Source organism: Rhipicephalus sanguineus, chromosome 1, assembly GCF_013339695.2.
Source record: "Rhipicephalus sanguineus isolate Rsan-2018 chromosome 1, BIME_Rsan_1.4, whole genome shotgun sequence".
Classification (NCBI taxonomy): domain Eukaryota; kingdom Metazoa; phylum Arthropoda; class Arachnida; order Ixodida; family Ixodidae; genus Rhipicephalus; species Rhipicephalus sanguineus.
The window spans coordinates 68568234-68587764 of NC_051176.1; the positions used below are offsets into that span (position 1 = coordinate 68568234).

A 19531-nucleotide genomic window follows, 5' to 3' on the forward strand; every position below is an offset into this window, starting at 1 on the left:
GCCCCAGGAGTCTTCGCAAGCAGGCGAACAGTGCCGCACAAGAAAAGCCACGGAGCCGCCGACGCGAGCACGCGTGATTTTCTAACGTTTCAAAATTATCGATACATTAAAAGGCCCTACGCCCCGAATTTTCGTGCTTCCTGTCATTTCCACACCAACACCGTATACAGGGTGTCCCAGCTAACTCTAGCCAGAGTTCAAAAATATGCCGACGCACCCTATGATGACGCGATGAAATGCATGGTGCTGACTATTGCGTGGGGTAAGTCCCACTATTTTTTGTGTGCTGCTTAATTACTTAATTAAGCAAGATTATTGAACCAACTTTTGAAGCATTGAAGCTAGGCGAAAAATTCCAATGAGAACGTTGTAGATCTGTTTCTGAAACCTGCGATTAGACAGTTTCTAACTTTCCATCTACTAAGTATGACTGTTTTTATGCTTACTACAGAAGCCCGCGAAACACAAAAAAGTGCCACGCGCCGTGCCCACTATCGCGCCTATATGCGTCTAGAGTTATTGTATATGGCTCCTTCAGGAGCCAGAGTTGCGCCTCTGTTTTCCACGTGCCGCTCCGCTGCGATTCGCCAAGTGCGGTCACATGACAGTCCGAACTGCTGCAGAGAAGCCGACTGTCTACAGTTGGTGCATCGCCGTTCCTCCTTATGGCTTCGTTGGTTCCAGCACCATCGCTATCAGTGCGTCACATATTTTGTTGTGGTGCGTCTCACGCGGCAGCTTTTCCGTGGACGTGTTATTATTCGCTTAAGCGAACATGTGCACTCGCCTTGTTATCTAGTTTATGAAACGGAGAGCTTGCCAAACCGATGCTCATATACAATAGAAAGCAGGTCGCAGATTCGATATCAAACGGCATTTGTCCAGAAATTATATCGTTCATAGGGAATTCCAAGACTTTCAAAGGCCTTCAATATGTGCTTTTCTACTTCAAGGGTTTCAAAGACATGTACGCACCTTATGTAAGTAGCATAGTGTTATCCCCAGTGTTGTAGGCGTTACCGAAGAAAAAGTAACTAAATGAGTTTCAGGGCTGGGCAAAGATACTTCGAAATTGTATCGCGATACGATACATGATACTCAGGTAAGAAGTATTTGAGATACAGATACAAGATACCACAACGCCGACTGTATCCGATACGATACATTCTAATTCTATCTTAAGATACTTCGATACATTCGGAAATTTGTTATTATATATCTGTATATACGGTAATGTAGCACTAAACGCCGATGCACAAAAATGTTCGCTTGAAAGTTTATCAACTGCGACCAATTATGTTTCAATTGTATGAAATGCATGTTAGTATCTCCAAATCTTTGTATTTCTTGCTGAAGGTATATTACTTTTGTTCCGAAGCAACTTAATAGGGTTGTTTTAGCTGCTTACCATGACAGCTCTTTATACACTTTGCTGATAACGGTTTTTGCTTGCCGCTTTTGTAATTGGGCAGAGTCGATGCTCTGCTTGCCGACCAGCTAGCGGGCTCCCATCTTCAATAAGATGCCTCTGCACAATGGTGCAAATACCGTTGTTAAGTTCTACCTTGCCCGTAAACGTATCACGGTTTTCGCAATACCCGATCACCGGACAGGTGTACATCAGCGAGAACGCTGGTAGTGACATTTGCGACGCATCTTGTTTACGTAGAGGACATAAAACTGCAACTACTTTTATATTCTACTTATCTGCTGGCGTAAAGCGTTCGTTAGCGACGTACTCAGTAATGCGCGATCTACTAACGATTTTTCTTTTATGAGAGAACATCTGCAGCCCAGAAAACGTGTCAGACGTGTTCTACAGTTGCATGAAGTGCTGCAGGACACCGCCGCTATTCACACTATATTGCCGCTTAACCTCCGATTACCTCGTGATTAGTAACAGTAAAAATATTTAGAGTAGACTAAGAAAGAAAATATATAACTAAGTAAAATAGAAAAGTGGTTCTGTATCAAACACAGCGAATTAGTACAGAAACACGATACAGGCGGCACTCCCAAGAGCTAATAATAATTGTTCAGTTTAAAGTTCCACAGAACCACGATATGATGATAGATGCTATAGTGGAGGGCTCCGGAAATTTCGACCACGTGGTGTTATAAAACTCAAATATAAGCACACGGGCATCGAATTGCGGCCACCGCGACCTACGGATTAGCAGTCAAGCACCATAACCACTAGACCACTGAGGCGGGTAACCCCTAATAGCCATGACAATTAGGCATTTAAGGTAAGACCACAGAAAATTCAGTGCCTGTGTAAAATAGCGTCAACTGACTCGTTTAGACGCTCATTAGAAAAACGGAGCATTTCGTATAACAATGTTTCTCCAATCCCTCTGCTAACATCTTTGAGATGTCTCCTAATAAGTTACGTTATTATCGTGAAAACTCAATTTCGCTATTTTACTAAGCAGCAAGCAAAACTTTTGTTACTGTATACTCCAAGCACGCACAGATTGTTATATATTTGATCTCACGTCGCCTTGACATAACAGTAAACTTAAGTAGAATATAGGTCTGTAAACAGTAGCAGAAATAATGCAGACAGCTAAAAGTAAGAATAATGCAGATAGCTTAGGTTGCCAGCATGTTAAAGACATATTGCCGTAAGCAGAGCCGAAAAAAGCAACACAGAGACATAGGTAATGTATGGGATGGAAAAGGACAGCTTAGAAAGTACTTGCGCTAACAATCCAATTATGATTTTGAAAACTCATTGAATAAGAGAAAAGAAGACGTACGCCAAGATAGCTTCTGTTAAGTGAATGCTTGTTCTGTTAAATCCAGCATCGGTACCGGTGGTGCTGTAGCTGTTAGAATCTTATTTGCATATAAGTCAATATCATTGCATGTAAGTCAAACTTGCATCGACGAAGTCCTTCAAATCGCCGATGTGTGAAAGCCATGAGACGCAAAGCAACTCCTTTTCTTGCATTCTTCAGACTTCGCAACGACGCACAACGCAAGAGAAATTTTGATAACGACACTACAGCGGCATCAGAATTTGTGCAAAAAACACAGCGTGCATTGGAGTACGCGGCACAGTATAGTAGCTAAGAGCTAAGTGCCATAGCACCGACACAACTAAAAAGAAAAAAAAGAAGCCGTGAAAACAAAATGTCGTCTGGGCGTAGACGTTCGCGCGTTTGTCGAGACGACGCTAGCGCCACCACGTGACTCTGTCCCCTCCATGGGGACGCTCAGAGCTCATCACTTGCCGTCGCTGGAGAACTCTGGCGGAAACATAAAATAGTGTCATTGTCTTTAATTTTAATCTGGTGGCTTAGTGGGAGCAGTATCAGCTTGAGACGCGGAGTTCAACCAACGTTTATTGTTTCGCACCGCCGTGTTGCGATCGCAGTATCTTGTATCTTAAGATACACGATACATTCTTCAATGTATCGGAAATACAGATACTGATACACGTCTTGCGAGACGTATCGCGATACAGATACAAGATACCCAAAGAGTATCTAAGATAGTATCGAAGATACATGTATCTTCGATACTGCCCAGCACTGCTCGTTACGCTAACAAAAGAAGAACGTGTTACCGCCCTACGTTACCTTCAAAAAAAAATAACGCGTTACCGCTACCGAAAAAAAAAAATGTTGCAGTGCCTTAGCTCGGCTATGCTAGGATATACGTGGCGTTAGCAAAGGTTCAGCTGAATATTCTTAGCTTTTCGTGTCTCCGCAGCACGTTCAGCCTTCTTCTGTTCATTCTTCCTACGCTCAGCCGCTAATTGCCAGGCAACTACTCCGGGATCCCTTGAGTTAAGCTTTTCCGCTCTTCTGCGCCGTTGAGCAGCATTTGCGCTCTCCCTCTCCATGGCTATAGCACACTGGCAAACGCCAGTCAGAGGCGCTATCAAGCGGCTCCAGCGCAGTGTCAGACGGTGACTGCACAGAGCTGCGCGCGCGCCGGCGCCAGTGCGTATGCCACGGTTACGACGTCACTGTCTCTGGAGTGCGCAGACCAGCGGCGGCGGAGTGCGCGGGAGGTGCCGGCTCCGGTGTGCCAGCTGCGCGACATCACGCCTCCTCAACAGCGCGGCTCTTGAGGAAGCGCGCAGAACTGGCTAAGCTAGGCCAGTGTAGCTAACGCTACAAAACATGGATGATCCCGCTGTCATATGAATCGGTATAACATGAAAGTGAAACGTGTCTTCACAGACGTAGTTGAGCATCTGTTGTGCATTGTTTCGCCCCAAGGGTGAACGAATGAGTGCTACAGCAACAAATTGTAGTGTCACGCGAAGAACGGCAAGGAGCTCGAAACTTGCAACGCGCTGCTCAAGCAGAAAGGACGCACGGAACGAACATACACAGGATGAGCGCGAACAACTTTCACAGCTTGACAGTTAAAGCGCGCCGCTGAAACACAAAGGAGGACGCACGAAACGAAAGCACAAGTATACGCAGGATGAGCGCGAACTAACTGTCACAGTTGTAACTTATTTGTATGTGAGCAGCGCACTCCTTTCGCAAAAGCGGCCGCTGCAGTGAGCGAAGTGACCTTCGTGCTCTCTAACTTAACGCAAACTTGCGGTGAGAGCACAATACGTACAAACTACCGCCATCACGAGATAAGCGCGCGTGCACGAGGGACCACGCCTTGTAGAGGCGCGCGCTCATCGCAACGCGTAGGCTGATGACTTTTCAAGCGCGCCCCTCTAAAGTTCCTGAAAAAATAACTAAAAAAATTAGCGCCATTCGTGTACAGGTTGAGTGTTCTAGAACAGGGTAGTGCTCGGAACGAGCTTCGAAAAGTGGAGCCCAAGCAGGGTCAATCCGCTTGCAGCGCTGCGATCGGTAGTCTGCAATGTGTCGTCGTTTATGAGTTGCGCGCGGCTCCGCCGAAGTGGTGCAGGGGTAGAGGGCCCGCTTCACACTCAAAAGGCCCGGGTTCGAATCGCAGCTTTAGATAGTGCGTTTTATTGCGATAGCAATTATATGCATAGTCTCGGCTGGATTTTGCCGTCGCCGTCGCCGCCATCATGCACCGTATGTGTATAAGTATGTATATATATATAAAGGCCCCAAAGGAAAGTAAATCAGAAAAATGCTTCGGAAGCGGGGAATCGAACCAGGGACCTCTTGCTCCGCAGCGAGCAGCGCTATCCACTACGCCACGAAACGCAGATCCTCCACGTAGCTAACGGCGAGCGTTATATACACACCCTTTAGCGCTGGACGGACTCAGAAACAGCAGGCGATAATAAGCGTTTCTTCATTACCAGCGAGGTGGCGCTAGGAGCCCGACGGGCGCATTTAAAAGTCGTCGGCGAGCTCGCTCGCTTCTTCTTATATTTGCGCATGGGAGAAGCTTGAGGGGCGATCGGAGATCTGTTCGTTCCGCTTGTTCGTTCTCCTGGGGGAGAACAAGCGCGCTGATTGGCTGAAGCCGGACAACTCACGCCATTCTAAGGGGCGTGGCCATTTCTTTTTTTTTCTTGATGTTTTCTTTTTTGATGACGTCATGCCGCGTCATAACGAGCATGTCGTCTGCTAAAAGTGAACGGAGAGCGAGCCCGTTCGCTCGCGTTCTCTCGAGCGAACAATGGCGTCGCACGGCATGTATTTCGAGTGATGCGGCGGTTGCGGCTGCCGCAACAGCTGATTTTGAGGAAATGGCGCTTGCAACGGTGCTTCCTTGCTACGTTGGCGTTTCTCGAAGCAGATGGTGCGAAATGCGTTTGAAGAGATGAGCGAGTGTGAATTCCGGCGTCGCTTTCGTTTCTCGAAACGTACTGTACCTTGGTTGTGCGACGATCTCGGCCCCGTCATCGGGTGCCAACGAACCAGTGGGATTTAAACAGAGCGGAAGGCGTTGTGCGCGCTGAGATTTTTGCGATCGGATGCTTCCAGCGAGCTGTCGGCTGCGAGGAATTCAGCGGCCTGTCGCAGTCGTCCGTCAGGAACACGCCATTACTGTCGCTCACGGGCAAAAACGGTGGGTGGCCTTTTCCGGAGACCACAGACGCGAAGAGCGAACAAAGGCGGCGTTCGCGTGGCTCGGGCAGATTCCCGTTGTGGTCGGGTGCGTGGATGGTACGCTCATCGCAATCCCGAAGCCCCATGGCCTGAGCTCCGCGGACACGACGCATTACATGTCGGGGAAGGGACTCTACGCATTCAACACCACGATCGTGAGTATTATTCATGCATTGTATGCGTAACGAATTGTTTCATTTATATCGCTTAAACTTTCCGCTTTACTGAGGCTGTTGCAACTGAGTATAAGTGGGAGCGGTATTTTCGATCTATCCAGAACGGGAAGTGAAATCATGTGACGCGGAGTACACTTTGGTTCAGCGGCCTGCACAGTGCATAATATTACCGTTGCTCGTTCGCCATGTGTACCCGAAGCTTGATTCTCGATTTGTATTTGTTGAGATTAGCGCTCCCAGAATGTGCCGTAGTATGTCCTTATTGTTCATTTTCGTGATGGACGTTACATGGATCAATACATGGATGGATGAATAAACTTTATTTCGGTCCCTCGGAACGCGCCCTAGCATGTACATTAAATACGCATTGTTTCATAACCCTTTTTTCAGTCGAAGTTTTTCGTGTTGTAGATATTTTGTGATACATTGCCTTAAACATACAGCAATAATTTGGTTAAAAAGCTTTGGTGGCTGAAAGATGGGTTGTTCCAAGCAGTAAACATGCAGACTACCCTTTGACACTGCATTGTCTTCGTGTTAGAACTTATGGTACAAGTCCTACCCTGTCGATGATTTGTCCATAGCTATGTTTCAACAGTCAGTAACAGTGAAGACAGATGTAGTTACATTAACATAATACCCAACATTGTACCCAAGGTCATTTATGGGTACAATTTTGACTGAATTGAATTCTGCAGACATGTGATGCCGACCTCTGGATGTCAGTCCATGTTTCCTGGGGTCATGTCATGACTAGTGGGTATGGCGGGGGAGCCCTCTCCGTCAGCACCTGGAAGCAAAACTTCGGCTTGCTTGGTAAGTGCTGTCAATGCTTGCCACATTCAAGACGTTATCACTACAGCTGTCATGCCGACCTCGTGCAGGAGACTCCAGCTATACATTAGAACCGTGGTTCCTGACACCAGTGCCCGGACGACCAGCTCGTGGCACCCCTGATGACCACTACAACAAGGCCCACACCGCCATGCGCAATGTTGTGGAGTGGTGCATCGCTGTAAGCTTGTGCACAGCTGCTCAAGCATCATTGCTGCTTGTGCAGCTCTGCACGACATTGCGTTGGCGGCACATGAGCCTGTTCTCGAAGGAAACGATGACGACACCGACGATGCTGACTGCTGCCAGCAGCAGCTGAGCTACCACCACCACCACCACCACAACGGGAGCCAGCAGCAGCGCAACCGTGTAGTGAACCTGTTTCGAGAACTACAGGGCCTGCATGCTTGAGCACCTGCGCAGAGTACGCCGCCGCCTGCAACGACCTCGGCAGCATTGCGTGGTGCGTGTTTGTCTTTGTTCAATGTGTTTGTCACTGTTTTTTTTTTACTACGCTTCAAATGTTTGCTACACATATCAACGAAACAGCGTTCTCCTATCAATGAATAACCCCCTTGAATAGGTTGGCAAAAAATGTGAAGCTCACCCTGACTCACTCGTGAAATATATTTTGCTCTTGGGGCTCACTCAAACTCAGACTCACCAAAATTTTCCTCAAGCGGATTCACTCGGACTCAGGCTCACTAAAATGTTTTCACCCGGACTCGAACTCACCAATGTATTACTCACTTGGACTCACAGCTCGATCTGAATCTGAGTGAGTCGACTCATGAGTGATTTTGCCGACCTATGCCCCCTTGTCACACAACGCCATGCTGATGAAATGCTTCGACCAGGTTGTAAAATATGGCGCTTCACACTAAGCACAAGTGAGAGCTCAACTGTGAATGGCACATGGTGCCATTCACAGCCAAAGTGGTAACCGGAAAAGGCTGTTTGAATCAGGACAGCAAGATGCGGTAGCTTTAGTGCAACAAGAATCGTGCTTGTAAATGAAATGAACAACAAGGGTGGTGTCAGAATTGAAATTTTATTACAAGTATCACGAGCAATGCACATAAAAAGCAAAATAAATAAATATCCTTTAAATTTAATGCCAAGGAAAAGAATACAAAAGTAGCTTCCTTTTATAATATACAAATGGAGTTATTACAAAGTGCCTGCTGCTCCTCTGCAACAACACACGCGTCTCGCAGCACGAAAGTCATTGTATTACATGAAAACAAGGCACAGTCGAACCGGTATTAATTGAACTCGCTAAAAAATGCAAGTTGTTGGTTGCTGATATGTCTTCCTCTATTATTGATTTCTGTTTGTACCCAATCCTGTTATCTAAACACTTCTAAGCAACAGAACACGTATTCGTCAACTGTTTTTCGGTCTTGCAATATTTCAAAATTGTGCAACCTAGACCTTTCACAAACGCTTTTCTTTTTTTCTAGGACGTGTAAAAATCGATAGAAAACGTACAGTGTGCCACAATATTCTACACGTATACACTATAAACATAAAGAGAGGTCACGTATACACTATAAACATAAAGATACACTACAGTGCACTATGTGCATATACTACAAAATTGCTCAATGCATGACTTTGTATAATGAGATTTTAAAAAATGACATGGCAAAACATGATTTATAAATGAAACCACACTGTGCTATGCACATGTACTACAAAACTGCTGAATGCATCACCTCGCACGACGAGATTAAAAACAAATGACATCGCAGGACACGATTTACCATTGATCTACACTTTACTATGTACAATGAAACAGCACATCAGTGCTTCTGATATGCAGAAAAAGAAAATTAACTGAAAGAAAATTGCAGGGCACCATTGAAGCAAACCAGCGTATCATAGCTCGTGATGTGAACAAAAATAAATCTACATATATGTACAACTAGTCTTTACAAATCACTGTGCAGGTGCCTTCCGCTGCAATGAGGGCCCGGGCGAGGGTACCAACGCCTTGCAATTTGTGGACCGCGTCACCGAGAAGTTGAACCTGGCGCAGCTTTCCAATGATGCCTGGCCCTGCCGCCTGGTGTTTGCGGCTAGTAACTCCAGCGCCTCGGCCTGCCGGTTGCCCCCATCTCGCAGCTGCGGCATGAGCTGGAAACCAAGAAATGTGTTGCCATTATCATCTATAAATTTCCTGCTACCGACTCTTCGCTGGAAGCTTCTGTTCGTGAAGAGTTTCAGTGTGTGCAACAATTTCCTCTCTGTTGAAAATCCACTGACCCAACGGCATCCATGAATGGTGCTTGGTTCACCGCACAACCGCACCCCAAGTGCAGGGTAGCCAACCGAGCCAAAGCTTGGTTAACCTCCCTGCCTTTCCTCTTCGTATCTCTCTCTCTCTCTCTCTCAACGCACTACGTTTGGACAGACCAAAGCGGTGCCGGAATTCATTTTCGCTCATCTCATCAAACGCATCTCACGCCTCTAACCATCTCTGCATGAGAAGCAACCAAACAGCCCTTTTCAGGGCTACACAATCGTTTGCCCGGCTTTACGCGATGACTGACACAATCTCCTTCCGAAACCCTAGCTGCTGCAGTATGCAAAACATACAGCAAGCAGGTGTAACACAGGTGCAAACATGTGCATTTGTGTATGATGGTATGTGAAAAAGTTATATAACGAGCTTGCTTTTTGAACAGTATATTTAGCAATAGCACATTTTCAGTTTCACTTTGAAGCAATTGACAAAACAGGGAAACATTTCAAGATGTTGAACATTTTTGCAATGCTACCTTTTTGCTACATTTCACCATAACTGCAAGGCAGGACACCTGTTTATTCCATCTGACAGTTATGCATACAACTAGCTCCTGCAACCGTTTGCCAAATTTTTTTGTGCAGCCTTTTGTCTTTATGCCCACAGATGTCATCTCTTCACAAACATATGCCTGCACGCATGAGCATCACCTGTGAGCATGTAACACCATCTACAGTTAATCAAAACATCAGCGAAACTTACGAGTTGGGGCACGGGAAAGATCCTGGGCCACATCCTCTTCAGCCACACCAGTAGCAGCTGCAGCAGGGCTCACCTGTTATAGTAAGAAGTTTCTTGATTGACACACTGAGTGCAATAAGAAGTATGGAATGGAAGTGGACAATAGCAATGTTTTTTTAGAATGTTTCAACAGCGGCATGCTATGACACACAGACTTCGGAGAGAGGGGTGGAGGGAGGCAAGCCTACTGGCTACGCACCTCACTCGACTCGAGGGTCTGAGAAATGGGTTGGAACACGTAGGGTGCTCTAATGAGCTTCGAAATATAGTTCGCGGCTGTTCTTTCGTCATCACCGCAAATGTGGCTGTTTCGCATTCTGTTCTGGGCGGCGCAACGTGTTAGCACCTCAGCTAACGCGGCGGCCGGGTGATCCACTCGATATTGTTTGAAAAAGTAAAACTAACAGCGCGTAATGGCTCGAAGCAAACGAGCCCACTTGTTCGCAGCACACAAGTAACAATGATATTCTAAGCCAGTGCTTACCGATTCAGACCACACGAACTATGGGCCTCGCACACTCGTCCCTGTCAAGCACGACGCGGCCGCGGTAATCCGAAATCTGGCCGCCTCGGGTGCCGCTGTAAAGCACAAGCGGGACGTGTAAGATGACCGACCACAATACAATTGTGCTCGCACTCACCTCTGCTGCCCTCGGAGTTTGGCAAGACCCTGCTGCGAATAGTAGCGCTCATTCCTCCATCGGGCCTGCCACTGGGCCCTGGTGTTACGCGCAGGGACTTCTTCGTTCAAAAGCGCTACTAGCTCCTGCCACATGTCGTCCCGGTCCTCCCTCGTGAAAGACGGCTCCAGCGGGCACGACAGCGTCGCGATCTGTGGGTGCTCTTTCACAAAAGCCAGCAGAAGCTCCTTTTGACGATCCGACACCCGAGAACCAACGCAGACGTTGCGATCGGACGACATTTTGAAACTACGTCAGCCGCTACTTTTCTCTTTTTTTTTTCGCGTGCGCAACACCATCTAGCGACGACGTCAAAAAAAACTAACATTATTAAATATCATCACTCAAAGCTGTTGCTGTTTGAAAGAGTGTTTGAGCTTGAGAAGCAAAAAACAATAATTTTCTGTAAAGTAATTATATTTATTAAAAGGCGAGAAACGCTTCACGGTCCCTGTGCCGACGTCACAGGATGCGCGTCTACTTCCGGAAAGCTGTCCGCTTCACTATTGGCTGTTCTCTTCCTCTCGGCGGTTCTAGGCGGGAGCGCTGCGCCTCCTCTCACTTCTGTGACGTAGGCACCGCAGAACGAACGCGGAACGAACAGATCTCCGATCGCCCCCTTGCCCTTCCGCTGTCTGCTCGCGCGGTTTTCTCGTGGCGAGGGGTAGAGGAATGTTTCACGCTTTCACCGTGATGTCCGCGCTCATGTTACGGCGCGTACGAATGTCACTCGAGCTCAGGGACGCCGCTAAACGAACAAACAGAAGATGAGCGTGAACTATCAAATGTCACAGCTCGACACTTGAAGCACGCTAGTTTCCTTTGCTGCTTCGGCCGCCTTTGCAACAGAAGCGCTGTTCAAACTGAGAGTATCCATTTGCGAGCCTCACTTCGTATAGCATTAGTTCCTTGCTATCGCATTCATTGCTTCGCCCTTGCGGCGAAACTGTGACTTTTTTTTATTCTTAGTGTCACCTTTTATAGCTGTATTGGTTTTCTTAAAACTAGCTCCATTCGCTATGTGTTGGTTTAAAAAGTAACGCAAAATGTGAAGTAAAATAGAAGAAATTTGACAGTGAGTGCAGTTATTTCCAGCGCCACCACCCGAGATTGTACAAAGACGTAAAGTATGGCCTCCGAGACTTTCGTTGGAAAAGTCCTCGAAATAAAGGGTATGAAAAAAAATCACGCCATATCCACGGAGTGAATGATAATTCAGGAGCTGGCTCGGAGAAGGTCGGGAAAATTCGTGAATCTTCCGTACAAGTACTCTACCGTCATATGAAGACGTGACAGACGTTGTTATACATACAGATATACACAATGTTATATTAATTTACAATTTTGATGAACTATGTACAGAATTTACAATTATATACATATTGATGAAGTATATATACAAGAAATATCTAAGAGCGTCTGATTTCCATTGTTGACACTTGCAGACGCAACGCTCCTAATGTTCTTTCAATTTGAAAACTGCCCTCGAGACGCGCACGACAAAGTGGCCCTAAAAATAGCTGTCCGACGCTCCCTTGGCTGTCGACCGCGTTCCCAGCTCACCCCGTGAGAATTAACGGAAAGGCTTGAGGGAAGACACGACGCGCGTAGCGTTCCTCTTCGCGTTGCGCGACGCTTTGAATGGATGGATGCAGGTTACGGCGCGGGACTTCGCCCCAGCTTAAGAACCTCGCGAGCCAGCTCCTAATAGCGATAAATACGGCAATGTATACCGAAGCAAGTGGCGTCTTTTCATGGTGTCCGACAGCATAAAATTGTACGGTACATAATCTTTTAGAACGCAAAAGTGCTCGCTCTTGATGGCAGCGCCGCTGCAAACTCGGCGGCGCTAAGAAATCGCTAGAGTGTCGCACTAGCTTTTTAGAAGGTCGTCCGAGTGCCATCTTGTTCGTCCTCGTCTGGGTTGTTTACTTGATCGGTGCACGGTGCGTGGTCGACCGCGCTTGAGTCAGTTCGTACGGGGGTTCTGGATGCTTCAGGATGCCGACCTGCTGTGCCAGTGGCAGGAACCACCGGTACAACAGCAGAAAGAAGGCGTTTTCACTACAGCGGGTAAAATCCGTAGCTTCCCGGAGGACACCCTAGAGGCGTTGCTGCAGCTGCTAGGAGAGGAGGCAGAGGGGAAGGAACGCAGTTGGCGCTACTTTATATTTTTCAGTGACTTTACGCCCTTCGAGCCCTTCAAGCCATCTTGCTAGTGATAACGAAAACACACCGATGTACCACCGATCTCTGAGTACAGCCACCGGCAAATGGTGTATATAAATAGCTCGCCGTTAGCAAGACGAAGAACGTGCTAACGGCGAGCTCTCATCATAGGCTTTTCTCCTTCCTTGTATATAACATAGTGCAAAGGCTGGTGACAACGTGTGCGCTACCTTTCAGTGTGTCTACTGTTATCGCAAGGTTTTCGAGACGTATTGAAGCGGTACGAAGCGTTTGCTCACCTCTGAAGGTGTTCATCAACCAAGTGCTGGGATAACAAATTTTTCGTGCCCATTGAGTAAGATCTGTTCACGTTTTTATGTGGGCGCTTCGCACAATTCTAGCATATTTAATTAGCAAGAGAATGGTTACAGCAATTTATAAGGCGGATAACACTACGAGTCGTACTTCATGTAGCCGCATGATACTTTAGTAGCGCTGTCAGTGGTACGCCCTTTCGGGCATAACTGCAACATTCCTGAGGAAGCCGTGGTGACTGAAGCGCTTGCGCGCACCCTTTATACGAGACTGGAAGGAGGTCTGATATTTGTGGCTTAAATAAGCACGAGTTCACGCGCCATCCGGTCAAACTAAGAGTACTGGTCCGTTTCATATAGGTGTATATTGACCAGCCTCCAGCGCTGTTTCTTACGTAGTTTTCACACTTTAAGCACCGCCCCCCGCTTTTTTTTTTGTGCCGCCCTCGTGAATGTCTTGTGCGCGAGACCGTATAGGAGCCTATAGCACGCGTAGCTGAATTACAGACCTGCTGTCCGCGGCAACAATAAGGGAAGCGAGACGTCTAATAAATCTGACAGCATGCCTTCAAAGCTATTTATGACCGGGCTTTGTCGACGTAAGCCCTCTTTGGGCCAATTCTGTCCATTCCTGGTTGAAGACATCCTTAGTGCTCATACTATTAGGCGCCAAGTTTGCGCGTTCTATGACCGGAGACTGCGTGGGCAGAATTGAGAACCACGTTCTAAACATTATTACAATCTAATCTCAAGGGAGCGCACAAGAGGGACAAAAAAAAAAAAAAGAATGAGACAACTCGGAAGGCCTGTCATTGGACTTATCAGACTTCACGGTACCTTTATCTTGACTGGAGGAGGCATGGATGTATAATTAAGACACAAGTACTACGCAAAACGACCGTCCCTTTTCAATTTGTGATACGCTTCGCAGCCCGCACTTACGCTTTATCGCAACGTAGTATGTATGTTTTCTTGCATGGTTTAAGTCAAACTATCACAAAACTTAAAGGGACCCTGAAACGGTTTTCTGAAGTTTTGTCAGCTTTTAGGCAAGAGCATCCCCAAATCATTCGCACCAGAAATTAAGCGACGCACTGTCTACCAAGGCCGCTACGGAATTTATATCTATACCCTCCTCCTCACCACTGTCTTGCATCCTCAACTCACAGACACCCTGACATCGTCGGCGATCGCAGCGCTCTCATGAGCGCACTCGACGGTTTGAGCTTCGCCCAGTCATGGCCTCAGATATTGTGCGCCGACGGGCTGCGCGCAATCTCGGAGGCCCAACAAAGACGAAGCTCGCGGAGTGGTTGATATCTGCTCCGACAGGTGCCGCCACACTACCAGCAGATATCTTATTTTATTCTCCTGTACGGCGACAATCTGCAAAAGCATGCGGACAAACAAAAATAATTCGAGAACGATCACCGATAAGCGTAAACTCGGGCAATGTGGTTGTGTCTTCAGGGGTGAAGTTACAGCCACAAAAACGTGGATCGTGGCGTTGAACGGATAGCGAGAGCGCGACGCTCATTGCAGCGACGAGCTGAAGAGATTCCGCTCGCCAGATGAGTGGGACCGTTGCGCAGATGAGCGCACGATGTCGCAGCTTTACAAGTCACCAATTGCTAGATGTGTGGTACACAACACGGCTAGGCCAATTAATTATGTCCAAGAAAAGAAACCTCGAGATAAACACTGTCGCTCAGCTCACGTCAACACGGAGTACGTTGTAGCACAGGCAGACGACACTCGCTGCCCACAGGAGGTTCAGTGACGTGTACTGGACATATCCGATCAAATCAGCCGCCTGCGTGACGTCGCGCTTCCAATACGACGCGCACTGGAAGTGGGCGGTTTGAAAACGCGTTTGGCTGAGCCGCTGTGATCGGTGGCGATTCGCAGCTTTAAAGCCTTGTAACAAATTACACAGTTTACGCACAGGGCTGAAATCGGTCTGTAAATGATCCTTAGGACTTGCTCTACCGGCTCAATGTGTTCGTACAAAATCGTCAAAACCGTTTCAGGGTCCCTTTAAGATGCATGGAATGAATAGTTTTGTAGAAGACCCAGCAATTCCAGTTTGCTAAAATCTGTTTTTGAAAGCATGCCCTTAAAATCATACATCGTCAGGTACATGCGTTCGCCGCTGTTCTGCAATTATCGATGTATCCAGCGTATGTCGGCCATATGCCCACAATTATCAAGCTACTACAAACACTCAAGCTGACAACTCACAGTATACTGTGCAGGAACTCGAGCAAGAGCAATAAACCTTTTCTTTGCTTCTATAAGAAATCAAGCATCTAACGTGACGTCACCCAGGCGCTAAAACACTTGAGCTCATTGCAGGTAGCCTGCCCCCTCCCTCCTAAAAAGAACAAAAAACAAATATAGCGGTGTCTTGGTGACGGGGAAAGAGGCAAAAGAAGCCTGACAAACCTCCTGCAACCGAAAGCCCCAGTTGATCCCCAAGCTCGCACAGTGTTCCATGTTAAAGTTCCATTAAAAGAGCTAACAAAGCGCAAAAAAAGCCCAATAGGCACAGGAACAGTTATGAGAGAATTTACAGGTCAACCAAAATGCGCCACTTTGAGGCTGGTAACAGCGGAAGAGTGCTTTTTTTTTGTAGGGAAAACATTTTTTTTTAACAAACACCTTTTGTCAACATCAAGTAAGAATTACGTTTGTATGAAAAACGAACACGAATATATCTTTCTTCTAAAAACCCAAGACAATTTGCTCTCCTTGATTAGGGTTACCACAGGAGCAGGAGGAATAAACTTTATTATGAACCAGCAATTTAAGTTCCTTGGCCTAGGCCTCCCACGTGGGGACGTCGAGGGCTTGTCTCTTCGCCGCCTCGCGGGCTTGCTGGATGGCCCATAGCTGATCATCGAGGTGGGAGCTGCGCAGGGCAGCGTACCATCTTGACGAGAGGGTCTCGGTAGTAACATTCTGGTATTGGACGAGTGTTGATTTTTAACCAAATGCTGAATCGGCTTGCTTAGTTTTTCGTTGTTATAATGGGCGCGAGGTTTTTCTATTTTATGAATCTAATGGCGTAGGTGTCATATTTCGCACGACGTCTCTTAAAGCAAAAAAAAATAAAAAAATAAAAAATAGCAATAAAAATACTGAAGACACACCTCTTATAAGTCGTATAACTCTGCTTTGTAAAACATAATGCAACTATAATGTACCCCCTTCCCCTTCTTTTTTTTAAAACATGTACAGATTGTTGAAATCGCTGACTCATTTCTGCCATTAGCTGTTCGTACAGATAAGACCATTGCCATTACAGGATGATGCCGTGTTGGAGTGCAGTGACTGCGACTGTGCCAATTTGGTCCCGTGTGTCGAGGTCGTCGCCTCTGTGCGAGCGCTCCATCAAGTGGCGCGGCCACTCTATCACGTAGCCGCCACGGCGAGCCGCGCGGACATTCGCCCCCCTCCCCCTCCCGCCCGTCCCCTCCTCCACCAGCGTGGAAGCAGCGCATCCTCTTTCTCGGACCTCCGATTGCTAACGGCGAGGCTTCGAGCGCAGGGCCGCTATCGTCTATCGCAGTGTGCTGAGCGAGGGGCCCCGCAGTCCTTCTGACTCTCGCTCCCGAAAAGGCGCGAATCGCGGCGCCGGGTAACCCGGGCCCATCCTTCCACGCAACAAGATCAGCGCCTGCGGGGGAGGATTCTTCGTCTCGCGATATCCGCCTATCATCACCGCTTTGGCGGCGGTGATGTTGCGGCGCTGCGGACGCGTGGCCCCGTTTTGCGTTTCTGCCTGGCACGTGGAATGCAGCAGCCAGTGTCTAGCAGGCACCGCAGAACATTGCGCTGTTAGCAGTACAGTTTTCGTGCCCGTTTCAGAGCGGCGACGAACGAAAAGGCAAGCTGTCACTGCGTGGGAAAGACCCCACCTTCGAAGGGCCTCGCGTGCGGCATCAGCAAGGCTACCTTCGTCAAGGTACGGCGCCTTCGGTGTACTTGCAGTAGTCATAGAGTTAGAGGGATGAGATGGGAGATTACTCTGCCGTAATACCATGGTTGCACTACCATGAATCGCCGAAAGTTAAGCTATGACTATAAGATATTTTTTTTTCTTCAGGAAAAATGCTTGATTCAGGTAGCCAAGGCATCAAGCGCAAATAAAATATTGAGCTTGGCAGTTCACAGACCGTCGTCCCATTACAAAGGGGACGAATAGAATCTATCTCCGCCTCCTGGAGGGGGCAAGAGGAAGGAAAATGAATAATATTTGGATGGTCGATTTCTGCAGTAATGTTGTTTATTTATTACTCTTACTCTTTTGCTTTTTCAGCAAAGGGTGGACCTCGCTTTTTTTATGAGTAATGGGCATAGGCGAGAAAATAGGCTCATACCTCTGGGCTTAGGGCCCATATTCAGAAAAACGTCTCACCCTGGCATTGTTCGTAAGATGAAATTGCAGCTAGTCGTGGTGCTGGGCGCATCATTTATGGAACTGGCCATGACAAAAACACTTACGAAAGGACATTGCGAATTGAGTCTGACATGGCAAACACAAATCTCTCGTACATTGAGGTTGAACATGTACCCGCCTTTCCTATAACAGAGCTAATCTGGCATGTTTAGCAAAAAAAAAAAAGTAATCAGTGTGGTTATGCCACAAAACATCCATTTTTTGTTAATCTGCCTTGCTGGCGAGGCGAAACATTGTGAGTGCATCAAAAAACAAACGAACTGAATGTAAGCCTAATTTATGAATTTGATGAGTTGCTACTACCTTTGCGACAGCTTGCAAACTTGCATGAAAGCTAAAGAAAAAGACAGCAAAAAAAAAAAAAAAAACGCACAGGGTCACTTATGCGTTCGCCTAAGGCGACTCGAAGGCGAAAGCCGTCTTCTAATTCTTTTTTTTTTTTGCTCAGTCGATGTATTGATTTTCGCCGCCCCCTCGGAAAGCTTTCTGCAAGTAACGTGGTTTTGCACTGCCTCCAAGATTGGAGGAGTTGCAAGGTTTCTGCACCTCACCTGGTTTCGCACTGCCTCCGTGCTCGGCCAACCTTTGACCAAGCGTCGCTGTCATGTGATGGCGTCCTCATGTGACGTCACGTGATGTGACCTCATAATGACGTCATGATTACGGCACAAATTATGGTGATCTGTGATGTCATTATGACGTCATAAAGTGACGCCATCACGTGATAATGATTTTTTCATCACTCTTGCTGACGCCGACGCCGCGGGACGCCGACGCCGACGGCCAAGTGTAGCGTTTGATGAGGCATCTAAGGTTCTCGCCTTAAAAAAAAAAGACGAGGCGCAAGGAAAACAGCAAACTTTTGATACAGCAGGGCTGCAGAGACACAAACGGCTCGCACAAAACGAAGTAAAAAAATGCACAGTGCTGATATATAAATAAAACTGTGCCTTCACTAGTTGTTGCTTCGATATGAAGAGGGTACAACCAGTATCGTACACACGTGGTATTGTTTCTGAAGTTGACCTCCTGTACCTTTGTTCACACAGTAAAACTCGCAGGAGGAATGGCCTGCCATTCGTTATGTTCATTAGTCGTAATAGCGAATATTGCCCGCAAATCATAAGCGATACAATACTAACTCCAGGGCTTCTTGGAGTAAGACGGCCTGCAAGTGAAATCATGCTGAGTACATGGCTCGACGTGGAAGCTTCGCGAAGCTCTACAATTGTTTCTTCATATATTTACGCCCAGCAGAACTTCTTATTCTTATAAACACGTCGACAAGCTCATTCTTATATACACGTCGACACCTTGGACTGATGATACTCGTGGAAACGGCGTGTTCAAAATTCAAGCGCAGCATTGCAAGCGAGCGAGTATGGCAAGGTTGGGGAACTACAATTCGAAGGGAGCACCTTTTATATGCCGTACCTCTAAAGATGTCTCTAGCATGTGTGATCTAGTCTTTTTTATTTTGCTTTTTCTAGAAGTCATTTAGGTGGCAAGTGTAGTAATAGGCAGATGCTTCGACACTGGGGCCGGGTGAAACTCCCCTGGAACCCACAAACTTACGTTGTGGATTTGCGTCACCACTCTGTAAAAAAATCAGCATCGCCATCTAAAGAAGCATTGCCAAAGCCGGTCACGGATTTATCGAAGGTGCTGGTTTGCCACGGGTCTAACATCAGCGCCTTGTCGGGAACAAGACCGATTGATCAAATTCAAGTGTTCTTTTCATACATAGGCTGTAGATCATCCCTGCCACAAATTAAAACATTTGGAAGTGTTTATTATGGATGCACTTCTAGAGCAAAAACATTCACTTTA

The 19531-nt window shown here is 47.0% G+C and overlaps 1 protein-coding gene across 1 annotated transcript; it reads left to right on the forward strand.

Annotated features, from left to right (window-relative positions):
• The first annotated feature begins 6053 nt into the window (after positions 1-6053).
• On the forward strand, positions 6054-9411 carry LOC125756992 (putative nuclease HARBI1). Its single transcript, XM_049412068.1, has 4 exons — positions 6054-6172; positions 6892-7009; positions 7078-7490; positions 8980-9411. The coding sequence occupies exons 1-3, from the start codon at positions 6134-6136 to the stop codon at positions 7344-7346; spliced, it is 426 nt and encodes a 141-aa protein (XP_049268025.1). The 5' UTR covers positions 6054-6133; the 3' UTR covers positions 7347-7490; positions 8980-9411.
• The last annotated feature ends 10120 nt before the right edge of the window (positions 9412-19531 follow it).